Raw genomic sequence first — 26,164 nt, 5'->3', positions numbered from 1 at the left:
AAAATAATAAATATTTACATGGGACCAATCATTGAGAAAAAAATATATGATATGAAAAGATATATTTTATAAGAAATAAGTATATTGTTCAACAATTCAAACCAGTGTTTAATTAACATATAAACCTAACCTGTTGTTCTGCTGTGGTAATACATTTTTCCCATTCACCTTTCTCAGCATATAAATCTAACGCTCCAATGACATCAACATTGGCCAACTATAGACATAAAAAAAAAAGAAATATTTCAGTTATAAAACAGTAACAATGTACATCAAATTGCCAGGAATGTTATAAAATATTATGTTTTGGTAAGCAGAAACACATTTCTGTCTCTCAACCAATTCAAGAGATCATGTCTCAATCCAAGTTTTCATTCAAGTTTCTTTGAAGGATCATAAATGGGTTGACACTAGTGTTTCGGGTAAGAAGCATTACTTACATCATCTACTCGGCCTTGATTTCTACAATGGTCTTTATATCTATCTTCTACATATCCTTCTAATCTACAAATACAAAATAAGGAATGATTTGAAATATTGTTCCATGTATTCATATCAATTAAATGGCAGTGTTTCCATTATGCATTCCTTGAATTTTTGCCTATGACACACTTCAGAATTTTCATAGAAGAGAAAGTGGTTTCAAACATCGAATCCCTTACCTTGGATCAAGTTCTTTAGCCACCTTCTTAGCTTTATTCCATTCTCCACCCAATATCAACATATCTATAGACTCTTTTATCATATCTAAACCAAGATATAGTTCAGCTGCCTACAAATATACACATTGTATTTACTTATAAAATTGTATAATAAATTATTTTGGGCACGCAATGTACAAAACTAGTTTATGGTAAAAGAAATATACTTACAGAACTATATTTATGAAGTTCAGCAAGTCTAGGACAGGCAACTTCAATAACCATTTGAGCCTTTTCAGTTCCTAAAAATTTCAAAGCTAAATCACCAGCCTACAAAGATAAAAAAGAAAATTTTTAACAAATTTAGAGCTTGTAGGAAACATATTTAACTGAATAATTGTTCACATGTCAATAAGAACTTGTATTTCTGCTCTTAGATTGTTATTATCAAAACATTGCCCAATTACCTTCATCCAACATTTTTCCAGGATATTTTGATCTGATGTTAGTTTATTGGTAACTTTAAGGAAACATTCGACAGCTCTAGCATATTCTCCATTAGCTTCCCATTCTCTTGCTTGGTGTATCATAGACTCTGCTCCTCTATAAAATACAATGACACAGTCAGTTTCATTAAAAATTATTAGGGTAGTTGAATTAGGACACAAAAGTTTTCAATGGATACATATGGAAGATTTTATAGATATGATGATGAGATAAAAATGACTTCTAATGTCATTTTGCTTACTAAATCTAAAACTTCAAGCATATCTTCCTCAGCAACACGATTTCAAGTTAAATTTTTCTATTAAGTATGACACTCAGTCAAATCTTTAAGTCATTTAATCAGAATAGTATTTTACCATTCAAGAAATAATTGCATTCTTTTGTCTCTCTTTTATATTTGAGCACAAACAGATTGTGATGAAGGTAATAGGGTGACAGTGAAAGAAATCTTCCATAATTCAGTGGAAGTAAAAAAAAAAATGGAAATTAACCAAAGACACATCAGAAAGTAGAAATCTAAAGGAAAGTTTTAATCACAGAGTAAAATGTTAAGACGGAGAAAACTCACAATAAGAGAACACATATAGATATATGAATATCTCTGCAAACAAGAGACGGAAAATTGCACTCAGAAGATAAATTTTACATGGAGTAAAGTGAGCATGAGAAAAAAAGAATATAAAATTTACAAAAGATCCCAAATCTACTACTACCACGATTTCATTAATAAATGATAAACAAACGATATTCTACTAATAAAACATACCCTTGTTTAGTTTTAGAGTCACTATTAAATAAAACATCATTTCTCTCATTACAACAATTGTCATAATTCATTTCATTACATAGTAAATATTAGTAAAGCATAGCAAAAATGGTTCTGTGATTCAGATATTGAATCCAGAACGAGGCTCATAACACAAACATACAGAGTGTCACTGCAGTAAAATAGCCTTTTAACTTCTACTTCTCCAATCCCACTAACTCAAAACTATTAAATTTTTAGATATTTAATGATACTCTGAGATTAAGATACATAATTCGTACATTTCTGAGAAAGCCTATTTTCTGGCTGTTGAGTGTTTAGCGTTTAGTGATGTCACATGGGCTACTCCTTCAAATGATGTCGCAATCTTTTCAATAAATGACATAATTTGTGTTATGAACCTCGCTTTCACTGCCTGAATTACATGGCATGAATAAGGACTATAAATAGTTAACTTAAAATTATATTTTCAAAAAACAATATTAAGGAATATTACCTGGTTGATTTATCAGTCATTTCATTGTCATATTCATCTTGTAACTGTTGTAGTTTATTAGGCACATATTCTTTACAGACACGTAATGCATCTTGCCACATACCAGAATCCTGCAATCAATTTTAATATGATGTGAAAATAAAGCCATGATATGAAAGGAATTTTACCGTAAATCATGATTGTAAGAAAGTTCTGCAAAAGGAAGTCCAATCATTGAAATATTTACTAATTCAAGTATTTTATTCAAGATGTGTCATAGCATGTGTTACTAGGACGTTTGATCAACTAATAATGTTCAAATTAATTTCATATTTGTAAATATATTCTAATATACAATAATATCTTACCCTATAGAATTTAACAGCTAATTCAGGTTTCTGAGCTCGTAACAGATACGACTCAGCCTTAGCAAATTCTTTCTCATCAAAAGCAAATCTTGCTTGACCTACTAACACATCTGATACTGATTCAGGGTCAAATGCTTCTGCTACACGCTGAGCTGCATCCCAATCTTGACTGTGGACATACCTACAAATCAAAACATCAAATGCAGTTCTGACAACTTAAAGATGGGTTTTCTTTTTTTTTTAGTGTCAAATTACGCAAACTACTTGAATACTTGATGTTTATAATGAATTTTCATGTATTCTTAATCATATCATTATGTTCTTAATGCATATAATTAAGAGTTTTAACCAATCATAAATGTCCATGTAAGTACAGATTGGTCAGTCATTGGAATTTTGCTGCTATTTCACTTCTAATTTAGCTATTATAAGAATTAATTATGGACGTGTGAGACAAATTTTTTTTTTCCCAAGTCATTAGAACACCTCTACTTTCTGTTCATATAAGTAATAGCATTTTCATTTTCATAAATGAAAATAAGGGAACCCAAGGAATTCAAAGTAATGTATTGATCAGGTTGAAAGTATGATAGCTGCATTCTAAATGACAAATCAGAAAAAATCTAATACCAAAACATAAGATAGGAATCTATCTACTACAATCTATACTTACATAAGAACAGCTTCTTTAGGTTTATTTGCTTTAATAAATTCTGCTTCAGCCTCAGCACATTTTCCTTCATCCTCCAGAAACATGGCATATTTCAGATGTATTTCTGGCATCTTTTCTTTCATGGCCATTCTAGCTAAATCAAACGCAAACTCAAACGCACTGAAAAATAGACAATGTTCCAGTTAGAAATTACTGGTAGAAAATCAAAATACAAAAGGACAAAACAAAGGACAATTAAAGGGTAGTTTAAGCCTGAAATTCAAGTTTAAGTAAGCATTAGTAAAAAATCATTGTAAAAGACACCAGCAAAAATATATGATAAGTTATTACCAGTTTTCTGTGGCATATTCAACAGCTGCCTCTAATAAACCATATTTATTTAATAGTTTGACAGCTGAATCACCACCCAGACTTTTAGCCCACAGATAAGCAACTTGTTTAGCAGCTTGTTGACCACCATGTGCCTTGGCTACCTGTAATTACAAACATGATGTTGAATTAGTTGTAGATATTATTTGTCTTGACTCTCCATTGTAAATTTAAAGTATTTTCAAATGACCATTCAGATTCAGTATTTTGTTACTGTAATACAATCTTATGTCTTTTTATGTTTTCAATGTTTCTGTCACTTAAATATTCTTAAAACTGAACACATGAGAAACAATATTATATCATCAAAATAACTACCATACTATATCTAATAAAGCATCAAAAAACTTACTCTATAAGATTCATCCCACATATCAGCTGCTCTATACATATTAACAGCTGCTTTCCAATCTTCACCTTCAACATAATGTAATTCAGCTTGTCTTAAATTATTCTCTCCTTCCATTTCCTGAAACATTCCAATTCCGCATTAAATCAAGAACATTGACCAGTCTGCTGCTATATACAGAGATAATCTGTTCAAATCAAATAGGTGTTAAATACTCACATCCTGAGAATTGAAGTGTTTCTGATTTTAAAATTACCAAATTGAATGAAATGTAACTTAAGAGTTAACATGGCAAACAAAGGCTTCCTTGAGAATTTATTTTTTGAAAACTAATACAGATCTAGTAATACAGATTTAGTAGTTGAATTTTAGTCTGGTGCTTTAGGTTCAGTTAGAAAACTATTCTGATCAAAAGCTTGTGCTTCCCGAGACGGTCAAGTTTTAGCGGTCCATATTCATAAAAACTATTAATACCTTAGCAAGATGTAGATGAGTATCTTGTAATAAGTCAGGATGATATGTTTTAACTAAACGTATCATATCACCATATAATCTTTGTTTTTTATACATAGTTATAGCTAAATCAGGTTCTTCAACAGCTACATATAATCTGAAATTACCAATAATATTTCTATAAAAGACAGTTCACATGAAAAAGATGGAGTGAAGACTAGTCAGTTAATGATTTTTTGTATTCTTTCTTTTTAGAAATATTCCAATTTCTTGCAAATAATATCTAAATTTTCAAAAATTATACCAATTGATGGCTATTAGTTTTGTTAGAACATTTAATAGTAAGCTAAAACTCTTCTTAAATGTTTTAGAAATCAAAAGTTTTACACTTACTTTTCAGCATCTTTAAACTTGCCCTGTTCTTCAAGTTGTTTAGCTTGTGATATATATAATGTAGATACATCATCACCTTTCATATAGGTGGCTGCCAGCTGTAATAACAGTCATATTATTCTTACAAGATCATTCAATATAATTTATAAGATAAATTCAAATAATCAATTCAAAAATAAGTATTATTATATTATACTTTGGAAATAAAAAGTATTGCAAATCTACAGGATATACCTTTGCAACAATAGTAGATGCTCTTCCAAATACATACAAGATATAATACCAAAGTGGCGATTGAAAATCCTGTTACTAAGTGACCTCACTTCATGTTAACGTCATGCACTTTAAGTTATAATACTAAGAGTTTCCCGTATTTGACAGTCTATTTAAACTCAGTGTTCAAAGGGTTAAAAGGAGTGAAGTAAAAGTACCTTATGAGCTCTTTCCCATTTACCAGCATTATTATACATATCAACAGCATCTCTAGTACACCCTGCTTCAACATAGAACCTTTCAGCTGTCTGTAACAATAACACAATATTCATGAATATGACATTTTAACACCAGTTGATATACATTTAGTATATAACTTGATATGACCTAAACTGATAGAGTTAGTTCAAGAGTATGTCAATGAGAGTTTTAGGAAATCTAATCTTGTCTAAAATCACAAACAGAAATTGATTAATAACAGATCGGTATTTTTCTATGGGTTCTGTGGATTCTATGGCAAATGGAGTCAACAATAGAAAAATCATGGAACCCAACATTTACATCTGCATTTCCATTAAATTACACTTTCCATATAGAGCACCAAAAAAATCCATACTGACACCTTACATACCTCATATTCCCCAACAGAGGCATAATGATCAGCTATCTTCTTATAATATCTAGCAGACATAGCTGAATCTTGTATTTCTAATATCTGTACAGCTTTAGCCCATTGTCGTGATGTTATAGCTGCCTCTACTGCCTTCATATTGGATCTGAAATAGGCATTGATTACAAATTTCAACATCTTGGAAATAATTCAAATAAATATTTCATTATAAGATAACTGCAGAGATTTAATCAGGATCCTGTTTACCATCTGGTCTTTAAAGAAACATTTCAGCATTAAATTATCCATAACAATTAATAATAATGATTAGATGACATATACAAGTTCAATAAACTTCTACAGATCGCCATTAAGCAAAGAATTCTAGATTCTTAACCTAAGAAACTGAGTTACATTGCTAAAGCTAGTCTAGAGTGAGCAGTTAACTTGTCTGTTTTAAGAATAAAGACATACCCAGCTTCAATAAAATGATTGATAGCAGCATCAAGTTGTTTCTGTGAAACCAAATAGTCACCCCATTCTTCTTCTAGTGTTACAACAGTTGTAGGGAAAGCATGACGGGCTAGTTCAACAGCTACAAAATATAATACAATACTCTTATAACATAGAAATAGTTTACAACTGTCTAGAAAGTCTTGTGATAAATATCATTTAAAAAGGTATAACCAAGAGATACCTTACAACTACTTTTCACAAGGGTGTATTTTATTTTAGGTTGATATCCAATATAATTCAGAGGGTTAATATAGTAGTCAACATACCTCTTTTATAAGCTTTACCCTTTTTAAAACATTCCATAGCTTTTTGATAATCTCTTATTTTTTCATATAGATCACCAGCCTGTCATATAAAATAATATACTACTGTTCAATACACTTATCGGGAACAATGAAAAACTTGTGACACATCTAAGATGGATTACCTGATTGACTAAGCTTTGTAAGTATTCTATTTGATATTCATCCATTTTTGCACTAAGAATGCCTACAATTCATCTTAATATCCATCACCATTAGCATCAACTTACCCTCTCATAAAGTTCTGCTTTAATCAAAGCACCTGCTATTCTACTGATTAGGTCAGAATTAGACATCAATTCCTACAAATAAAATAACAGTTGATTCATTACAAATAATCTCAGATAATTTCTTTCTTAGGTAACTTAAGACAATCTAACGCAGAGACCATGTTTCTTTTGCAATATTCAAATATTGAACAGAGAAAGAGAAATATCATTGAATGTTAGAATTTACAAAACCCACCTCTCTAGAAGAAGCCAGTCTAGCAGCTCTAGCAGGTAAACCAGACTTCATGTATAAATTAATAGCAGCCATATAATCCCCTTCTCTTTCTTTCAGCTGAAAATATAATAAAAACAATTTCACTTACAAACTTGTTTTTGACAACCAGAATAAGAAACATTTAGACTAATTTGTACATTTCAAAATCTGAAAACACCAACAATTTACTGCAAGTCTACTTCAAGGATGCAAGTTGTCACCAATGGAATGGAACTGTCAAGAAATCAAACAAATTCTGTTTCAGAAAGTAACTTACTGAAATAATTCAAGATTATTGCAGCTTATAGGACTAAAGATGACAGGAAATGTCATACAGTGTGCAATGATGAGAAACACGAGGGTTTTCTTTTTGTAGTGCATTTTCTTTTATAGACATAAATTAGTGATTAAGCTTTTATCAGTGAGTTTAATTACCTCTCCTGCAGTCTCTTCTTGTCCTGTTTCCATTAACCATTGGTTATAGTTACGTTTTAATGTTTCTAATTCAGGATGACTCTACAAATATCAATGTAAAATATTTTTCAATAAAATGTACATCTTTCTTAATATTTGAATACAATTCCTAAAATCTCAATTCGTTTAATATGGAAGAAACATTTAAGATGGACTTTGTTCTCAGTTCTCAGATTTGGATGGTTAAGACTACAGATGAATGTAGAAATGAAGAAAAGATAAATCTGATATTTCCATAATGTTTCTTTATACAGATATTGAGTATCAGTGGTGAAGTTAAGTATATTACCTTAGCCTCAGCAACTTGTATAGCCTCATCCCACATGTGCATTTCTTGATACATTTCCATAGCTTCATTAATATGATTCTACACAATAAGAAAAACAAAATCAAATTCTAAAATACTTCAACAATACGAAAGTAGATTTGTAGTTTACATTATAAATCAAATATTCACCTGTTCTAGATAGATCCCTTCTGCTTCTTTAAACTTCTTCTCCATTATAGCTAATCTAGCTCTTACTTTATAATGGTTATAGCCATTACCGCCCTGTAATGAATACCATATATTTGTGTGTATAGTGGACAGTAATTTACCTTAATATGGTTTGGCAAATTGTGGGTTTCAGGCAGTGACAAGAAAATTTCAAATGTTTCACAAGAGGTTCCATGGTCAATATCTAGGGTCCCCCATTTTGTAAATGATCGCTGAAGGTGGAAGACCTACCCCACGTGTTGCTTATATTAAGAGTATTTTACAAAGACTTTTAAATAACTTTTGCTAACTAAAAATATTTTGGCAAATCTAATCTTATTTCCAGCTTGTGCATGTATTATATACAGAAATGAGTTGGACAATTGATTTTGTGATATGAGCTATATTTTTTTAAAACAAGCCAGAGACATTCCAGATGTTAGAATTTTATGCTCAAGTGTTCTTGATATTGGAAATTCATCGACTTACAGTATGCTTTGCAGCTTCTTCAGCAATAGTCAAAGTATCTTTTAAAAATCTGGCTTTAGCAATATCACCTAATGCTGAATGACATCTATAAAATATAATAGAAAATAATTATGAAAAGATCACAATGTCCCATCTATGGTTTATGTGCGGAAGTTAAACAGTACTAGTAATTCAGAGTGACATTCAAATAAAGGCAATAAGAAGCAATTTTTTGTGGATAAAAGTTATCCAATTCATGCATTTTACTTATCAAGTTTAAATTATTTTAATGTGTATAAAAGGAAGCAATAATGACCTTTCAGCTATATGTAGTTGTCTTTCTTCTAAAGCAAGTTTACTTAATGTCTTCCACATAGCCTCTGTTTCTGATGACAATTCTAATGATTCCAGGAAAGCTACAGCTCTATTAATATAAAAAAAAAAGGAATATATCAAATATCATCTCTGTCCTATGCTCATAATAAAAAAATTGTGAAAAAAATTCCAATCAACTGATCTAATGATTAATTTTATATCTGAACTGTGTCTACTATATAAAATGATCTTCTGCTAAATCACGATGCCTTAAATGTCCACACCTGATAAAAAGATAAATGATGGTTATATTCTGATTTTTCTAACATCCATGTAAAAAAAAAAAGAAGGAATATTTGGCCCCTCTAAAACATGACTAACTTCCTACCTTGAATAGTCCCCATCATCAATAGCAGTACCAAATTCTATTAAACCTTCATCTAATGTATAGGTTATAGTCTGTACACCTTCCTTTACTACTACTTCTGTTTTACCATCAGTTCTCTCTAGATCTACTATATCACCCTATAATAAATATATCATATCTTTATCTTGTCCCACATTCAGTTATAATCATGTATAGCACTTTATTCTAATTCCATTATCTATATACCTATACCACAAAGTGTTTGACCAGTATCTAACCCATTAAGGTCATACAAAATTAATAGTCTGTTTTACAGGCCTTTTTTTTACAAATCGAGGCGAGGGGGTGAATTTATTATCTATTATTTATAAGCGCTTTTTTAGATTTTCAACTGGAATAAATCAGAGCCAGCCAAAGTATTTAGTATTTATTACAACAAATTTAATGTACATTTAATATTTAGGCAACAATCAGGCATTTTTGGGCCTGTAAAACAGACTATTTATTTTGTATGGCCTAATAGAAAATAGTATAATACATACCTTTAGTGGGAACATGGTAACCCTTTCTGGAGCATCAATATTATACCACACACATAAATTACCTCTATTCTGAGCTACTACTACATCACTACCTGGTACCCACTGTAAAATAGAGAAGAATTACTGACTTATCCTTTATATTTTGTTATTGGACAGCTTAAACTTTCAAAGAATTTTAATGGAAACACTAAACAGAATTATTAATATTTCTCATATGAAAAGAACATATTTTAGTTAAGTAGTTTATTTTAGATAGAATACATCTAAAGTTAAATCTAAACATTACCTGAACATAAGAGCAATAATTCAATATACTGGATTTCTGTTCTGTTTCAATGTCATAAAGATGCAACTAGAACATAAAATATCAACATATTAATGAGAATATAACAAACAAACAGTGAAAATATTTTAACATTATAAATTGTTAACATTTGAAAATCAAAATATTAATATTGTTTAAACAAAATCTGGACTTTGTTGTCATATCTCTATCTCTGTGATAAATGCATTAAGAATTATTGCAACAGTGAAAATATTGTTATAATTATAAAATATAAATACAAAGCCTACCTTGAGTTTCTTATCCCTATATAACAATGTTTTACAGGTTTCATTCAGCTGAAAATAAATATCAATTCTAAAATAAAAACTTGCTGATATCTTGGTTAAATATAACATAAACAACCTCTGAAGAAGTAAATGAAGCAGAAAATAATCTGTTTCGTGAGATAGTGTCCCACTTGTGTTTCTTATCAAAATGTTGCTCATTTCATTTCTTAATTAGAAAATATAGAAAAATAGAAAATGTCTAAACTAACCTCTAACCAATCTATTTTAGAATCATGACTGATCTGACCAATATTTAAACCAGATGATAAATCCACTGAAAATAGTTTTTAAAAAGATTAACTCATTTGTAAATAAAGATCTTTCAAACACACCAGATACAAATAGTAGTTTTCAAATCTATCAAATTTGTCAAACATACTGATTGCAGTGGTTTTTAAATCTATAGAATAGTTTAAATTTCAGATATCAATAGTCTGAATATATCAATAATATAAAACTTACTGATAGTAATAGTTTGAATATATCAATAATATAAAACTTACTGATAGTAATAGTTTGAATATATCAATAATATAAAACTTACAGATATCAATAGTTCAAATATTTCAATAATATAAAACTTACTGATAGCAATAGTTTAAATATATCAATAATATAAACCTTACTGATAGTAATAGTTTAAATATATCAATAATATAAAACTTACTGATAGTAATAGTTTAAATATATCAATAATATAAACCTTACTGATAGTAATAGTTTAAATACATCAATAATATAAAACTTACTGATAGTAATATTTTAAATATATCAATAATATAAAACTTACTGATAGTAATAGTTTGAATATATCAATAATATAAAACTTACTGATATCAATAGCTTAAATATATCAATAATATAAAACTTACTGATAGTAATAGTTTGAATATATCAATAATATAAAACTTACTGATAGTAATAGTTTAAATATATCAATAATATAAAACTTACTGATATCAATAGTTTAAATATTTCAATAATATAAAACTTACTGATAGCAATAGTTTAAATATATCAATAATATAAACCTTACTGATAGTAATAGTTTAAATACATCAATAATATAAAACTTACTGATAGTAATAGTTTAAATATATCAATAATATAAAACTTACTGATGTCAATAGTTTAAATATATCAATAATATAAAACTTACTGATGTCAGTAGTTTAAATATATCAATAATATAAAACTTACTGATAGCAATAGTTAAAATAAATCAATAATATAAAACTTACTGATATCAATAGTTAAAATAAATCAATAATATAAAACTTACTGATATCAATAGTTTAAATATATCAATAATATAAAACTTACTGATAGTAATAGTTTGAATATATCAATAATATAAAACTTACTGATAGTAATAGTTTGAATATATCAATAATATAAAACTTACTGATAGTAATAGTTTAAATATATCAATAATATAAAACTTACTGATATCAATAGTTTAAATATTTCAATAATATAAAACTTACTGATAGCAATAGTTTAAATATATCAATAATATAAACCTTACTGATAGTAATAGTTTAAATACATCAATAATATAAAACTTACTGATAGTAATAGTTTAAATATATCAATAATATAAAACTTACTGATGTCAATAGTTTAAATATATCAATAATATAAAACTTACTGATAGTAATATTTTAAATATATCAAAAATATAAAACTTACTGATAGCAATAGTTAAAATAAATCAATAATATAAAACTTACTGATATCAATAGTTAAAATAAATCAATAATATAAAACTTACTGATATCAATAGTTTAAATATATCAATAATATAAAACTTACTGATAGTAATATTTTAAATATATCAATAATATAAAACTTACTGATAGTAATATTTTAAATATATCAATAATATAAAACTTACTGATAGTAATATTTTAAATATATCAATAATATAAAACTTACTGATATCAATAGTTTAAATATTTCAATAATATAAAACTTACTGATAGTAATATTTTAAATATATCAATAATATAAAACTTACTGATAGTAATATTTTAAATATATCAATAATATAAAACTTACTGATAGTAATATTTTAAATATATCAATAATATAAAACTTACTGATAGCAATAGTTTTTAAATCTATTAAATAGGCCATTTTTCTATTGTCACCACCATGTTTCTGTTTTCTTTCATTTAACCTCACACTGAAAATAATTATAATATACAATGGCCGAGGATATTCGCCACCCGGGTGGCAAACAATTATTCGCCACCCTCATTTTTTATTTGCCACCCGTTTTTAAAACTTTAATGTCTCTAGAGACTGACATTATTAGCTGTGAAGGCTATAGCGTTACATGCATTATAATGTTTTTTTATGTTCATTAGAAACGCTTTTTTGCAATTCCTTTCAGAAAAATGTACGAAAATAACATCTACTTATAATTGATAATCGCTGTCCCATTGGATGGCTATTTATAGTCAACCGGTGTAAAGTCAATTTGGCCACCACTTTTTTGAATCACTTCTAAGAAATTTAGTCTCGATATTCATGTCACCTACAAACCTCACATGGCTCTACATTTGTTTTTTTTTATGCCCGGAAGCGTTTTTTCTTGACATTTCCCGGCAAATTTAAGGATTTTTTATATAGTGTGTGGGAGATCCCACCCTTTGAAGATTTTTAGAATCGGATTCCCAAAAACGCGAATTTCTGACATTCCCTATTAGTTTAGGAAAGCTAGAACAAAAGCTGAGGGTGGTAAAAAAGACCTTAGGGTGGTTAACAAGAATTGTCGATGGTACACAAGAATTGTGAGTGGTAAACAAATATTGGGGTGGTAAACAAGATGTGAGGGTGGTGAACAAGAGCTGGAAGTGGTAAACAAGAACGGAGGGTGGTGAACAGGAACGGAGGGTGGTTAACTAGACCTACGATTGGAAACAAAGACCGAGGGTGGTAAACAAGAGCTGAAGGCAGTAAACAAGATTTTTGGATAGTAAACGGGAGCTGGGTTAATCAATAACATCTAGGGTGGTAAACAAGAGCTGAGGGTTGTGAACAAGAGCTTAAGGTGGTTAACAAAAGTTGAGGTTGGCAAACAAGAATTGCGAGTGGTAAACAAGTATTGGTGGTGGTAAACGAGAGCTGAGGGTGGTCAACAAGAGCTGGAAGTGGTAAACAAGATCTGCAGGTGGTAAACAGGAACGAGGGTGGTGAACAAGAGCTGAGGGTGGTAAACCAATGTAGGTTGGTAAACAAGAATTGTGGCTGTTAAACTAGACCTATGGGTGGTAAACAACAGCTAGGGTGGTAAAAATAACCCAGGGTGGTGAACAATAGCTGAGGATGGTGAACAACAACTAAGTAGGTGAACAAGAGCTTAGGGTGGCAAACAAGAATTATGGGTGTTACACAAGTATTGTGGGTGGCAAACAAGACCTGGGAGTGGTGAACAACAGCTATGTTAATGAAACAAGAGCTGAGTGTGGTCAACAAGCATTGTGAGTGGTAAACAAGTATTAAGGGTGGTAAACAACAGCTAAGTTAATGAAACAAGAGCTGAGAGTGGTAAACAATTATTCAGGGTGGTACAACAGCTAGGTTAACGAAAATCAACTAGGTTGGTAACAAAGAGTTGGGGTGGTAAACAAGAACTGTGGGTGATATACAAGAACTGATGGTGTTGAACGATAGCTAGGGTGGTAAACAAGAGCTGAGGGTGTTAGGGTGGTAAACATCAACTAGGTATGTGAACAAGAGCTGTGGGTGGTGAACAGCAACTAGGGTGGTGAACAAGAGTTGAGGGTGGTGAACAACAGCTAGGATGGTGAACAAGAGTTGAGGGTGGTAAACAACAACTAGGTAGGTGAGCAAGAGCTTAAGGTGGTTAACAAGAGTTGAGGGTGGCAAATTGTAGGTGTTACACAAGTATTGTAGTGGCAAACAAGACCTGGGTGTGTTGAAGAAGAGCATTGTTATTGAACAACATCTAGGGTGGTAACTAAGAGTTAAACAAAAGCAGAGGGTGGTAAACAAGTATTGTGAGTGGTAAACAAGTATTGAGGGTGGACAACAACAGCTGGGGTGGGAAACAACAGTTAGGTTAATGAAAAACAACTAGGTTGGTAACAAAGAGTTGTGGGTGGTAAACAAGAACTAAAGGTGGTATACAAGAACTGATGGCGGTGAACAACAGCTAGGGTGGTGAACAAGAGCTGATGGTGGTAACCAAGAACACAGGGTTATTATCACCGTACACATTACATACCACCCGTCAGTATTGTGTATTATCGTACGCCTTATTACCATCCTTACACATTACTGACCACCCGTCAGTATGGTTTATTATCGTACGCCTTATTACCATCCGTCAGTATTGTGTATTATCGTACGCCTTATTATCACCCGTACACATTACTTACTACCCGTCAGTATTGTGTATTACTGTACGCCTTATTACCCCCCTTAAACATTACTTACCACCCGTCAGTATTGTGTATTACCGTACGCCTTATTACCACCCGTACTCATTACTTACCACCCACAGTATCGTACGCCTTATTATACCTTAAACCTGATTACTTCGAATACATATTTCCACCCACCCCAATGCAGTGTATTTACCACCCACATACATTACTTCCACATTCGCGATGGCTCCAACCATCTTTGGATTTTTCGATTCGATTTCTCCTCGTCGGTGTTTGGGATCGGAAGGGCTTACTTGGAAAATGCGTCCAGGATAAATGTGACTCAATTTGGACACGCGCCTGCTATGTCTTATTTTTTACTATTTACACCTCTTCATCAACCTTTTTTTTACTTACGTAAAGATCCCTCGACAATTGGAATGTCGCTGTCCTGACAAAATTTGCCTCATTGCACACTGCATGGCGTTTGCCCATCCTCAGTAGCCCATACAGGTGCAGAAAAGTAGAGTGTAAAACTTTATTTTATTTCATTTTTTTTCTACGGTTATACAAACATATGATGCTAAATTTCATAGCAACACTAACAGGACCTTTTGGGATGTATGCTAATTTGGTGTAAACAAAATGGCGGAATTTCTACTTTCGTTTCATTGCAAGAAATTCAATTTATATTAACACGGTCTTGTCTGAACCTGACAAAATCCATTACAAATTACTCGACTGAAAGAAACAATTATGTCAAAAAGGCTGATATTTCATGAATTTTTAGAGATTTTTCTGCCACCTGGATGGCGAATAGTCAAATTAATGGACGTGGACTATTCGCCACCCGGGTGGCGAATATCCACGGCCATATACAATACTGGTAACTAAAAACAAAATTATCATAGATATACAGGATATAATATATAGATATAAGTTTAACCTTACTACTAATGTATGATAAGTTCTTAGACTAAAAATAAGTCAAAATTAATTGTAAGAAATTTTATTCATCATCCTATTGAACTACTGATGGTAACACAAGGGAATAGTACACTTACATAGTTAAACTATACTATTATTACCTTATAAGATGTGGATTCATAAATTCTGTTCTAACACAGCCCAGTATTTCATTTTCACCATATTGTACTAGAGCTAGTTCTCCATTGTTAAATATCATACATACCTAGGGTAAAAAGTAACAGAAAATAAGCACAATTTTTTTTAAAATCTTACAATACATGAGCAATTTGCCCAAAATGTTACAAGAATGTAGTGGTACTAATAAATTTATATACCTATCCAAATCGCAGATCAAAGTCTATATACTAACAAAATCAATGAGATGACCATGAAAAAAGACCAAAGAGGTTGTCTTGGATCTTTTGAGATAAAAAGGAATGACAAATGAATAGCCAAATGTATGCAGAAAGAATAAGCATCAGTTCTTTACTCTGCTCTCATTTTATTACCAAACTTTCATACAATGGTATCTAAGAATTCACTTAACAATGTAATCATATACTTACACTTTCATTATCAAAATAGAATTTTTCATTACCACCACTAGACTGCCATGGTATTTCACTGAGTTTGCCAGATTGTTGGTCTCCTAACAACAGTGTATCAGACGTATGGGCCACAAGATATCTATCTTTACCTAATATTCTTACTTCATCTATTTCATATCCATAGTGGGACTTTAAAACAACTTTAGCATTACTCTTCAAGTTCTTAACTATAACCTAAAATATTCATTTAAAGATTATAGTTACTTATTCATAGGCACATGCATTCTGCCATTTCAGTGATCTGACTAAGCTATATATTTTTGATAGACATCCCTAACAAGAAATATCCAATACCTAAAATTGATATTTTATATATTATATTATATTTCTAATAAAAGACTTTGATATCATAAACATACCTGACTGAGTCCAACATGAGTTATTTCAAATCTGTTTTTATAGATAGTTTTCTTCAAACAACAATCAAATAATTCTACACCACCACATAATGTTCCCTGCAAATTATAATGAATGTATCATTAATGTCAACGAATCATAGTATCATACTGGTCACCAATTATAGGTTTATTTCTCTACGATATCAATGGCACTTTCCCGCAACAAACCATAGAACATAATTTACATAACTATTTACAATATGAAAAGGGACATAACCCATAAAGAAGCAGGTTTAATCAAAAACCTTTCTGAATTAATTTAAAGTATTTATAGGATATAAATAGTCATTGTCTTTTTCAGATGGTCATATTTCTAAATATTACAAGATCTAACATCCAATTTTTTGGAAAAAAGAAATATTTCAATTATTTTGACATTTTAATGATATCAACTTACAGCAGCAATTCTTGATCCATCTTTCTTCCAGGCCAATGCAGATATGGTATACATATAAGGAATCTCTTTGATCTGAGGTTCATCCCACATTTGTCTTCTTGGACTCCAATTCAATGCTTGGATTCTAAAACACAGACAGATATATATGAATGAAACCTTACTTACCAAATTAAAAGCTAATATCACGCTATAAGTCTGTAGTATAAGGATAATATAGTCTCTTCCAATTTACTCAAAATATTAAAAATACTTTGAATCCTTAGTATTTGAAGGAAAACATGCTGATCTATATTAGGACTAAAAGTTTATCGGTATATCATCAACACAGTATTGTGATTTTTTTTCTTTTCCAACTCAACAACGTCAGAATGTTGTTACATAAGCCTGTTATCTAAGCTAAATACCTGTCATAGCTTCCAAATACAACAGATTGTCCACTTGGACTACAAGCAGCAACAGTAAACTCATGTTCTTCATCATCTCGACTGTAGTCAAAATGTTGAAAACTACGACCATCTCGACCATACGCTATTATTCTCTTATCACAGCCTCCTGCTACTATTGCATTCTGGGAGAATGCTAAAGCATACGGTGGACAGGGGTGAGTGCACAACTTGCCCTACAATACAAATAAAAGACAAACAATGAAATAAGAAAGACACCAGTTTTTTGGTCCAAACAATTTTCATATGATTGCCAACTGTATATATTTACAGCCCCAAACGTTTGGCCCAGGCTCTTTTTAGTCATCTTTTCTACTATTAGTCAGAAGAAGCTATCTGAAGTTTGAAATAAAATGCTGCAAACAAACATAGGACTCAATTTTAGTAAGCATTCACAATAGATTTGGGAAGATAGAAACTTACCTGACTGTCACCTGTACCTTCATCATCAAAGAAAAATCTAATAATAGAACCATCAGCATGACCTGATAAAAATCCTTTACCAGAGGGACTGGAATACAATAAAGTAAACATATAGAAAATAACAGCACAGAATAATAAATATAACTAGAGAAAGTTTTTATTCTTGCTTACATTGTGAAACACTGACCAATCATTTGTCAGTAAGTAGTGTTTGTTTCAAAAAAAAATTCAGAAGTCACATTCAAAGAGATTTCCACTGACGAATATTTCAAAAATGATAAAGAATTTGTGTTGCTGAAATACTAATATCACTTATAGTTCAAGAACTTACTTTGCAGCTAATGAAACAACATATGATTCAGTACCATATAGAGAAGAAGATTTATTAGTTCTTGTATTAGCTGCACGAACCTTAGAAAGAAAACAAAGATACTTGTTAAAAATTTACAGAATACAACAAAGGAAACAGCATTTGTGTTCAAACAATATAGTATTAGATCTCTTCCTTTTAACTTTCTATTCCTCCCTTCTACAAATAGGTTCCATAATTTTCATTAATCTACACTTTGTATGTAAATTTTACATGCATATTTAAGATTAAAATTTATTATCTAATAATTGACGTGTCAAAAATTACGATCATGATTGTAATATTATTGACCCAAAGCGTCAGATGGTGATGTCTAATATAAATTCCCTCACCTTTCCATTAGCTAGACCATATATAATAGGTTGTTCTGGTGGCCATATCAAACATGTTACAGCACTCTCTTGAACAAATTTATTACAAATAACTTTCTTATCTCCCCTAAAAAGAAATTCAAGCTCAATTTCAATTCAATCAATAAAATTTCAATTTCCAATTTTTTGCATTTCAAATATTCTATATTATTATTCAAACTAACTTCACATACATTGCTCTATCACTAGAGGTGACGTCTACATGCCTGTGCCTGTGCTTTCATAACTTTGCTTAACAACCTAAAATTCCTAATGGAAGTTGATAAATAAAAACTCACCATTCTTCACCTATTTTATAAACATATATTATATTATCAGTTTGTCCTATAGCTAGTTTAGTTGAATCATGTGAAAATGCGATGCCTTTAATAGTGTAACTCTTTTTACCATACTGAAATATAAACAATTTTCATGTTTTAACAGTCAGCATACATATAGTAGTAAAACATTATTTAGGGCTTGCTTGACTCAAATCAATTCCTATACTTATGACAATTATAGTTCAAAGTTGAATTGGAGTCAAAAAGACATAAAGTGAATATGGACGTACCTTTGGGTCAGCAGGTTTGAGAGAGAACTTATCTTTTTTTTCACCATGTTCATCATATAAAACTATAACTCTATCAGATGTACATACAGCAAACTTCTGATTATTATTAGACCAAGCTAGGGCACAAATCTTCGAAGCACCTTCCTGTAAAACAAAATGTAACAAATATTAGCAATTATTTCAATAGGCTTTTATCATCTGTCCCACATTCAGATGTCTGTTTTTTCCTTCTTAAGTTACCGAGATCTATGCCTATTTATTTAACACAACTTGTTTTGGCTTTGGTCTACTACTCTAGTACCAGTAATCAAAAAAAACAAAATTCAACGAAACATTTCCAAATATTTTTCGTTTTTAATTCAATCAAACTGTAATGAAGCCATTTATACTGTATGATGGTGTATTGCTCATTCGCTGTATTCATATTATGCATCTTCAGTTCTTGACCTCTTTATTTATTTATTTTTTTTTAACTTAATAATTTGAAGAGTTAGAATTCAGAATGGAAATGCAGATATAATCAATGTGGTGAGGTAAATAAAGAATCCAATCTTTTAACATGGCCATTTAGTTAGTTCTTTATTTTCAGTGGTTAAGAGATTTCTTGTTGTTGCCATAAGTTGATCATTTTGGTCTTGAGATTGAGTGAAATAATACTATAGAAATACAGTCAAGTAACCTAATTTCATGGTAACCTATTATTTGTGGATTTCCGGAAAGGATTAATAATTTACATGTGCGACCTCGTGTGACCTCCGCATTTGCTTGTTTTGATAAACATGGGTTTTCTGTACAATATCAGATAGTAGAATGAATTCAGTAGTTTCAAGCAAGGTAAAATTATTAATGTATACTTTGACAAATACAAAATGGCGGATTTCACTTATTACCAAACGTCACCATTTTTTATCGTCCGAATTTCCATATAATCCCAAGTGGTAATCGGAATTCCAAGTGTCGTCTGCTAGAAAGTAGTCCAACGAATGAAGTCACGTGATCAACTAGCGGATTCCGTGTCAGCAGAAAATTTCTATGGAACACTAAGTGGACCATATTATTATGTTATTTCCGTGACTTTTAGCAATAAATCACGCTACATATCTTATTTTGTCAGTCACTACTTTTTTTTTTAAAATCGTGGTTCTTTGAAGGAATTGTCACTAATGAATTGATATTAAAGATAAATACTAAGAGAAGTTAGTTATACCACCCGGTATCCATACAAGATGTTTTTCTAGACTTATTTATAGATCAAACATTGTACACGAAAATAGGTGACGCATTCTGCCGCGGTTGCCATGTTGGTTGCTCATGAAATATGGGTCAAAGTGAAGGATTCATAAAGAAAATCGAAATAAACCAATTTTAATTATTTTTTAGAAAATCTGAGGAAACATCTAAGACATAAAAAAAAAAAATTCGTTTTTTTGACTTTGACGAAATTCGGTGTTGAATCCTTATATCCACGAAAATAGGTTACACCACTGTAGTAGAATCAATCGAGATATTATCAACATTACAACTTAGTTACAAATGAATGAAGTACCTCAGGTTGCATAAGATTCTTAAAATGCTTCAGTCTCATTTTGGTAACTTTGGGCACATCAGTCTATCAAGCTTCTCATAAATATAATAACTTTCTGCAACTCTTTCCTCTTGATTTGTGGTAGATTTATGGAATGTTGTAGCAACACAGGAAGTGTAGGTGGCGCCATATCATGTCAAACCGCACATACAAAATTGGGCGAATTGGTCAAAGAGCGATATGACTATTTCCGGTCTACTTCATTAAAGATGGCTCCTGTTTGGAATTTTAGAAGAAAACCTAAAAATATTTTATATTCTTGTCAACTGGTAAAACTATGGATGCCTTCCGCCTTCTTTTGATGGAATTCGCTTGATTGCCCTTTATGGTTTTGTAAAGAGATTGAACTCTTGTTGAGTTTTTTCTAGAGAACCAAACAAGAGAAAGTAGACAAGAAGGCACTTTGTTGAAGCAGAAAATGAGAAAATAGCCTAAATTAAATAGGCTTATAAATCCTTTCTGTTAGAGCTAGATTGTTTTCTTGTTCATTTTCATAATCCTTTGAATTGGGCATGTTTGTTATTGTTCTGCCCTTTTTGAGTTTTTGGAGTTGCTTCATTTTTTCACTTGGATCCATTCAGACGTAAAAATATTTCGATTATTGCGTCCAATTTTGTCTCAGATTAAATAGAATGTGCCACAGTACCAAACTAGGTCTTTTGCTTGTGGGTAATACTTTTATATAGGCCTATTTTTATTTTATTTAATGATAAACTGACTGTTAGACCTAGTTGTAGAGGTTTTTTCATGCCACAGGGATTTCCGGGGTTGATTTGTACCTTGAATATATATAAATAGTCTTCAGAACTACTTTCAAGTCTGTATAATTATGCATACACTTGGATTTGATGGTTCAAGTTTCGACAATAGGCCTAAGCTGTGAACATTATTACTGATAAGGGTGGAACAATTCATGTTTCTGAGGCCAAGGTATGATTTACTCCCAGAAATTCAGCTTCTGTCCCCCCTTGATAAAAGATTAGAAATACCCATTTAAATCTTACAGTTTAATGCATGTTTACATTTCAGATTATATTGATATTATCGGTATTGATATATATCTGTCATACATCAGAAGATGGAATAAGTTATTCTAAAATATTTTATGTGGTTGGAAACTCTTTGAGATTTAGTTTGAACTGTTCTATAGTATGTCATCTGATAGTATTAGTTCTGACACTTGCCTATACTCGCATTACTTCAACATTGGTGGTAAGTGTTAAAGACCATTAATATAAGCTTAGATGTATGAGCAAAAAAAGTTTAGATGGTAATATCTGCATGAAAAGGCTACTTTTTAAATTTACCTAATCCCAAACTTACCAGTGTCAGATTTGACAAAAATGGGCAACATAATGATACATTTATCTGCTACTGCAATTGTAGACAATAGAAACAAATTTTGATGAGCAAGTTGATTATTTTAAGAATTTATTGACTTTGATGCAATAAAAATGTTTCCTTGTTGTGTTGTGACAATGCACATGTGAGTAACCCTTCATCAAAAGTATAACCCCTCTCATTGGGTAACCCCTTTCAATTTTTTTGATAAAATGTACTATTGTATTTTGCAGGAGTTTACTATGAATTGTATTAATGTATTGTTAATGATAATCAGCTCTATATTGTTATGTGTTTCTATCAATCAGATGTCAACAGTATCAGCTATACAGGAAGTTAATCTAACATTTCAGTATTATGATGTTAATATAGTAAGACTCTTTATTTTTGCATTCCTATCAGATATCATGCACTCAATTTTTGTTAATGCATAAATGAAAATATGGAATTAAATCAATTTGCACCCTTTTAATTGCCATAACACTATCATGCTATTCATAGTTAGTCTTTCTGGTTTTTCTGGCTTCAGTGACAGATTATTTTAATTTTATATAACCACACAAAGGTTATTCTACTTAATTAAAGTGCATTGTTTATGTTTATATCTAGGCCTGATTATAACCCACTAATTTATATTGTAATTTTATTTTACAGGCATTTACTTTTATGTGTATGATACTCCTTTGTGGAACAACATGGTATTCATTTTTTGAAATTAAAAAGAAGAGATTGTTTGATTTACCTATAAATGTTTCTCATTCCAATACTGATTTACCAAGTGATATTCCTACCTGATTGTTGATGTGACCAACAAGTCAACTTTACCTCTAAGTAGATACAATGAAGTAATCCTTGTAAGAAATTTAGTGGTTGAAACCAAGTTTACAAATTATGTCTACAGTGTAGGATCAGATTTTTGGTGATTTTGGTAAACTCTATTAAACCTTCAGTAAACGGTTATGTCTGTACCCCATAAGTCACAGAAACAGTGCTAAGTGATAGAAATATTACTGTTAATAAAAGTTGTTAGTTTTCTTAACTTACCAGATTAGTGGTTGTGAAACACCATGTGTAGTTAGTTTTTCTCTCTTTTTCTACTATCATACTTATTAAGTAGTTGACAGTTTAATTTATCATTAGCTAATAGCTGTGACATAATTTCATATCAATGCCTTAGATTAATTACATTTTCATCATAATTATATTTAACATGTTTTCATTTCATTTTATAGAATTTCATTTGACTTAAAGGGACAGATGCGCCATTGTAGGCAGTTGATTTATATCTTGAATATAAGTAAATAGTTGTCAGAAGTACTAGAAATCTACAAAACTGGCATACTTGCTTCAAACTATCTAAGTTTCTTTTCCTATTTCTATAGATGCCCTTTCTATATATAGCAGTGAATTAAGAAGAGACAATTTTCAAACGTGGATAATTCTTTGCTTACATTTCGATAATGAGCTGTAAACACTATTACTGATTATGTAAGCTAAAGAAAATCCTGTTTATGAGACTAAGATATCATTGGAGCGCATCTGTCCCTTTAAACCACTGTAGATTTCAGTGAGAAAGTTTTTGTCTGATATATCTAAGAAGGATTTATGAATAGTGGTTTTCAATAATAATGGCATGAAATCAGATTAATCATGAATAGATCTCTGGGGTCTGGGCAAGTATAAAGAAGTTCAAAGCATACAAAATAATATTATTTTTAGCTGTATCAAGTGCAATATATTTCCTGTCTGTAATCAGGTTGGTTTTAAACCATGTGGTCTGTTGTCTTTGTTGTTATATTTTTTTCTTTATTTTTACCATTTACTGCTGTTTATTTTGTTGTTTTATAATTTTTTTATATGTAATTTTGTTAAATATGTTTTAATGTACTGAAAATAAATTTAGTGCTACTTTTACATTGAGATATATGGAATGGTTTTGAGAGGTTAATACCTAATTTAAGCAGTAGCTTCTAATTTATCTCAGCCAACTCAGATCTGAAATTTTACCATTATAACTCTGTAAGTAAATATTGCTTTTTATTGTAACATCAGATCAGACTCAAAATCTACAAGACTAAACTAGCCTATTTTTTAAGCACAAGAGGGAAACCTAATTATTTATTAGAAAGCAGAAGCCAATAATTTTTGGAACTCCAGAAGACAATGCTTTGTTAATTTTATCTGTCTGAGTTTACAATAAGCAGTATATTTCCTCTGCTTTCTTTTCATTTTTCAATCAAGTTTGTTATCGAATGTTTCTAAACATTTTCTTGACGCTTGCTGCAATAAAAAATTGAAATGTTCTTATAAAAAATATTTTTGAACATGAAATTTTATGATTATATTTATTGTATGTGTTTAGATAGCAAATTTTAGCCACCCCACTGTCTCAAGTTTAATTGTGAATTAAAGTTATGTTATTTCTTTTTAAATTTTCGACCTTCAGTTTTTGAAATATGAATTTTCAACTTGATCCATGCTATAGGCCCTACCATTGAAAATCTTGTAAAAATATTGTACTGATTTCTACATTTATAGAAAATAATCCTCATGTCAGTCAAGTGTGGTATAAAATATATTATGTAAATATTTCACAGACAAAAATGATAAGATTATTAATTGTTTCGTTTCATCATACATAATAAGAACATTGCAGCAATCCTCATGAAAACATGTTTTCCAGTTCGCGAATATCAAGACTAAAAATGACTTGTCAGAGGATGTTGGAGAATCCAAGACACTGTATCATAGAAACATCTGCAATATAAGAATTAATCGTTGGTCTCTAAGGCGCTATTGGTGTGAAAAGAAATAAATCATTGCGCAACTTCCTCAGTTGATGAACTGCGTGTCACACCAACAATTAATTCTTAAATGATCAATATATGGGGTAATTATGGGAGGAGTCCAGTAAATTTTTGGTATATCAATGGGAATGTCATAATATAACTTAAGATGAAAAGAAAACACAGTTACTATCATGTATTGTTGATAAAACAATAGACTGGCAGGTTTTATTAATGATTATTTACATTATGATATTAATATTATACATAGCTTATAAAAACATTGCTTCCATTAGTTAGCTCATAAAAACATACCACATAGCTGATAGTTATCCTTACATATAGTTTCTGTAGTCATCCAAAAATCATAAATTAATAAGTGTTGCTTCACACAAAGCTAAGTTTAGTTCAAGAAACTATTAAAAGAATTTTAAAAAGACATAAATATAACTATCCTTTCTATGTCATCCAAAATACTGCAAGCTTATTACTACAGTTCCTCGACAGTACAGATATTCTAAAGAAAAATTGTACAAATAGAAACTATTTAAGTAAATTCAACACAGTTAAGTTGAAATAACATGTTAATAAATAATATTATCTAAAATATAGCTTACTAAAACTTCATTCCAATATTATAACTATATATACAGGTAGTAGGACTGAACACTAATAGAAAACTTAACAACATATTTAAGGCATCTATAGCTGATATTGTGTCATTCGTTAGGTTATCATGGACAGAACTAGATTAATTAAGAGAATAATTAAGAGAATAATTATACCAATGAAAGTAATAGGGTAAATACAGACCAATATATAAAAGCATATTACATAATGATTATGATATAAAAATAATGCCAATGGTATAATTATAAAATAAAGAACAGAATATTATGGATTGATTTCATTGTTTTGGATAAGCTAAGTAGAGGTAAGTCAAGTGAAAATTTATCAAAACTTGTTTTCAAGATCTTCAAGCTTCTGTTCAAACCTTAATTAAAATTGACAAGATTAAAAATATGTTCATTGTTATAATTCTTCAAAGGATACTGTTGTCTGAAACATTTGCCTTCCTGCTAGTTAAGCTCAATTTCAGCTGTCCGTACCCCTTTTCAGAATGTGAAATATCCAAACTTATCTTATCATACTCAT

The 26,164-nt window shown here is 30.5% G+C and overlaps 4 protein-coding genes across 4 annotated transcripts in view; 1 reads left to right on the top strand and 3 right to left on the bottom strand.

Moving 5' to 3' along the window:
- Positions 1-12,510, bottom strand: part of LOTGIDRAFT_228027 (hypothetical protein) — a gene marked incomplete at its 5' end in the record, with an annotated part of 18,740 nt that extends 6,230 nt beyond the window's left edge. The window contains 29 exons of the mRNA XM_009045743.1: positions 131-217; positions 441-504; positions 663-772; positions 873-971; positions 1,109-1,244; positions 2,411-2,520; positions 2,758-2,938; positions 3,431-3,589; positions 3,761-3,903; positions 4,152-4,268; positions 4,623-4,758; positions 4,995-5,092; positions 5,426-5,515; positions 5,839-5,983; positions 6,292-6,412; positions 6,600-6,678; positions 6,866-6,937; positions 7,101-7,196; positions 7,554-7,634; positions 7,882-7,959; positions 8,050-8,142; positions 8,557-8,641; positions 8,852-8,959; positions 9,239-9,375; positions 9,760-9,861; positions 10,046-10,111; positions 10,333-10,380; positions 10,581-10,645; positions 12,474-12,510. Of these exons, the coding sequence (XP_009043991.1) occupies positions 131-217; positions 441-504; positions 663-772; positions 873-971; positions 1,109-1,244; positions 2,411-2,520; positions 2,758-2,938; positions 3,431-3,589; positions 3,761-3,903; positions 4,152-4,268; positions 4,623-4,758; positions 4,995-5,092; positions 5,426-5,515; positions 5,839-5,983; positions 6,292-6,412; positions 6,600-6,678; positions 6,866-6,937; positions 7,101-7,196; positions 7,554-7,634; positions 7,882-7,959; positions 8,050-8,142; positions 8,557-8,641; positions 8,852-8,959; positions 9,239-9,375; positions 9,760-9,861; positions 10,046-10,111; positions 10,333-10,380; positions 10,581-10,645; positions 12,474-12,510 (2,943 nt within the window). The remainder of the gene's footprint in view (positions 1-130; positions 218-440; positions 505-662; positions 773-872; positions 972-1,108; positions 1,245-2,410; positions 2,521-2,757; positions 2,939-3,430; positions 3,590-3,760; positions 3,904-4,151; positions 4,269-4,622; positions 4,759-4,994; positions 5,093-5,425; positions 5,516-5,838; positions 5,984-6,291; positions 6,413-6,599; positions 6,679-6,865; positions 6,938-7,100; positions 7,197-7,553; positions 7,635-7,881; positions 7,960-8,049; positions 8,143-8,556; positions 8,642-8,851; positions 8,960-9,238; positions 9,376-9,759; positions 9,862-10,045; positions 10,112-10,332; positions 10,381-10,580; positions 10,646-12,473) is intronic.
- Positions 12,511-15,588: 3,078 nt separating this feature from the next.
- On the bottom strand, positions 15,589-18,814 carry LOTGIDRAFT_152299 (hypothetical protein; the record flags this gene model as incomplete). Its single annotated transcript, XM_009045742.1, has 9 exons — positions 15,589-15,658; positions 15,857-15,960; positions 16,304-16,519; positions 16,705-16,800; positions 17,141-17,264; positions 17,545-17,759; positions 18,007-18,094; positions 18,338-18,417; positions 18,709-18,814. Coding segments are annotated over 9 exons (1,099 nt in total), but the record flags the coding sequence as incomplete, so codon positions are not given.
- Positions 18,815-19,021: 207 nt separating this feature from the next.
- On the bottom strand, positions 19,022-20,882 carry LOTGIDRAFT_177159 (hypothetical protein; the record flags this gene model as incomplete). Its single annotated transcript, XM_009045741.1, has 3 exons — positions 19,022-19,138; positions 19,298-19,441; positions 20,844-20,882. The coding sequence occupies 3 exons, from the start codon at positions 20,880-20,882 to the stop codon at positions 19,022-19,024; spliced, it is 300 nt and encodes a 99-aa protein (XP_009043989.1).
- Positions 20,883-21,080: 198 nt separating this feature from the next.
- LOTGIDRAFT_228026 (hypothetical protein) lies at positions 21,081-23,018 on the top strand (the record flags this gene model as incomplete). The annotated part of the gene is made up of 4 exons (XM_009045740.1): positions 21,081-21,151; positions 21,912-22,094; positions 22,457-22,594; positions 22,878-23,018. The coding sequence occupies exons 1-4, from the start codon at positions 21,092-21,094 to the stop codon at positions 23,016-23,018; spliced, it is 522 nt and encodes a 173-aa protein (XP_009043988.1). The 5' UTR covers positions 21,081-21,091.
- Between the last annotated feature and the right edge of the window lie 3,146 nt (positions 23,019-26,164).

This window comes from Lottia gigantea, assembly GCF_000327385.1.
Source record: "Lottia gigantea unplaced genomic scaffold LOTGIsca_1, whole genome shotgun sequence".
In the NCBI taxonomy this organism is placed as follows: Eukaryota; Metazoa; Mollusca; class Gastropoda; family Lottiidae; genus Lottia; species Lottia gigantea.
This window is presented reverse-complemented; position numbering and strand designations above follow the sequence as displayed.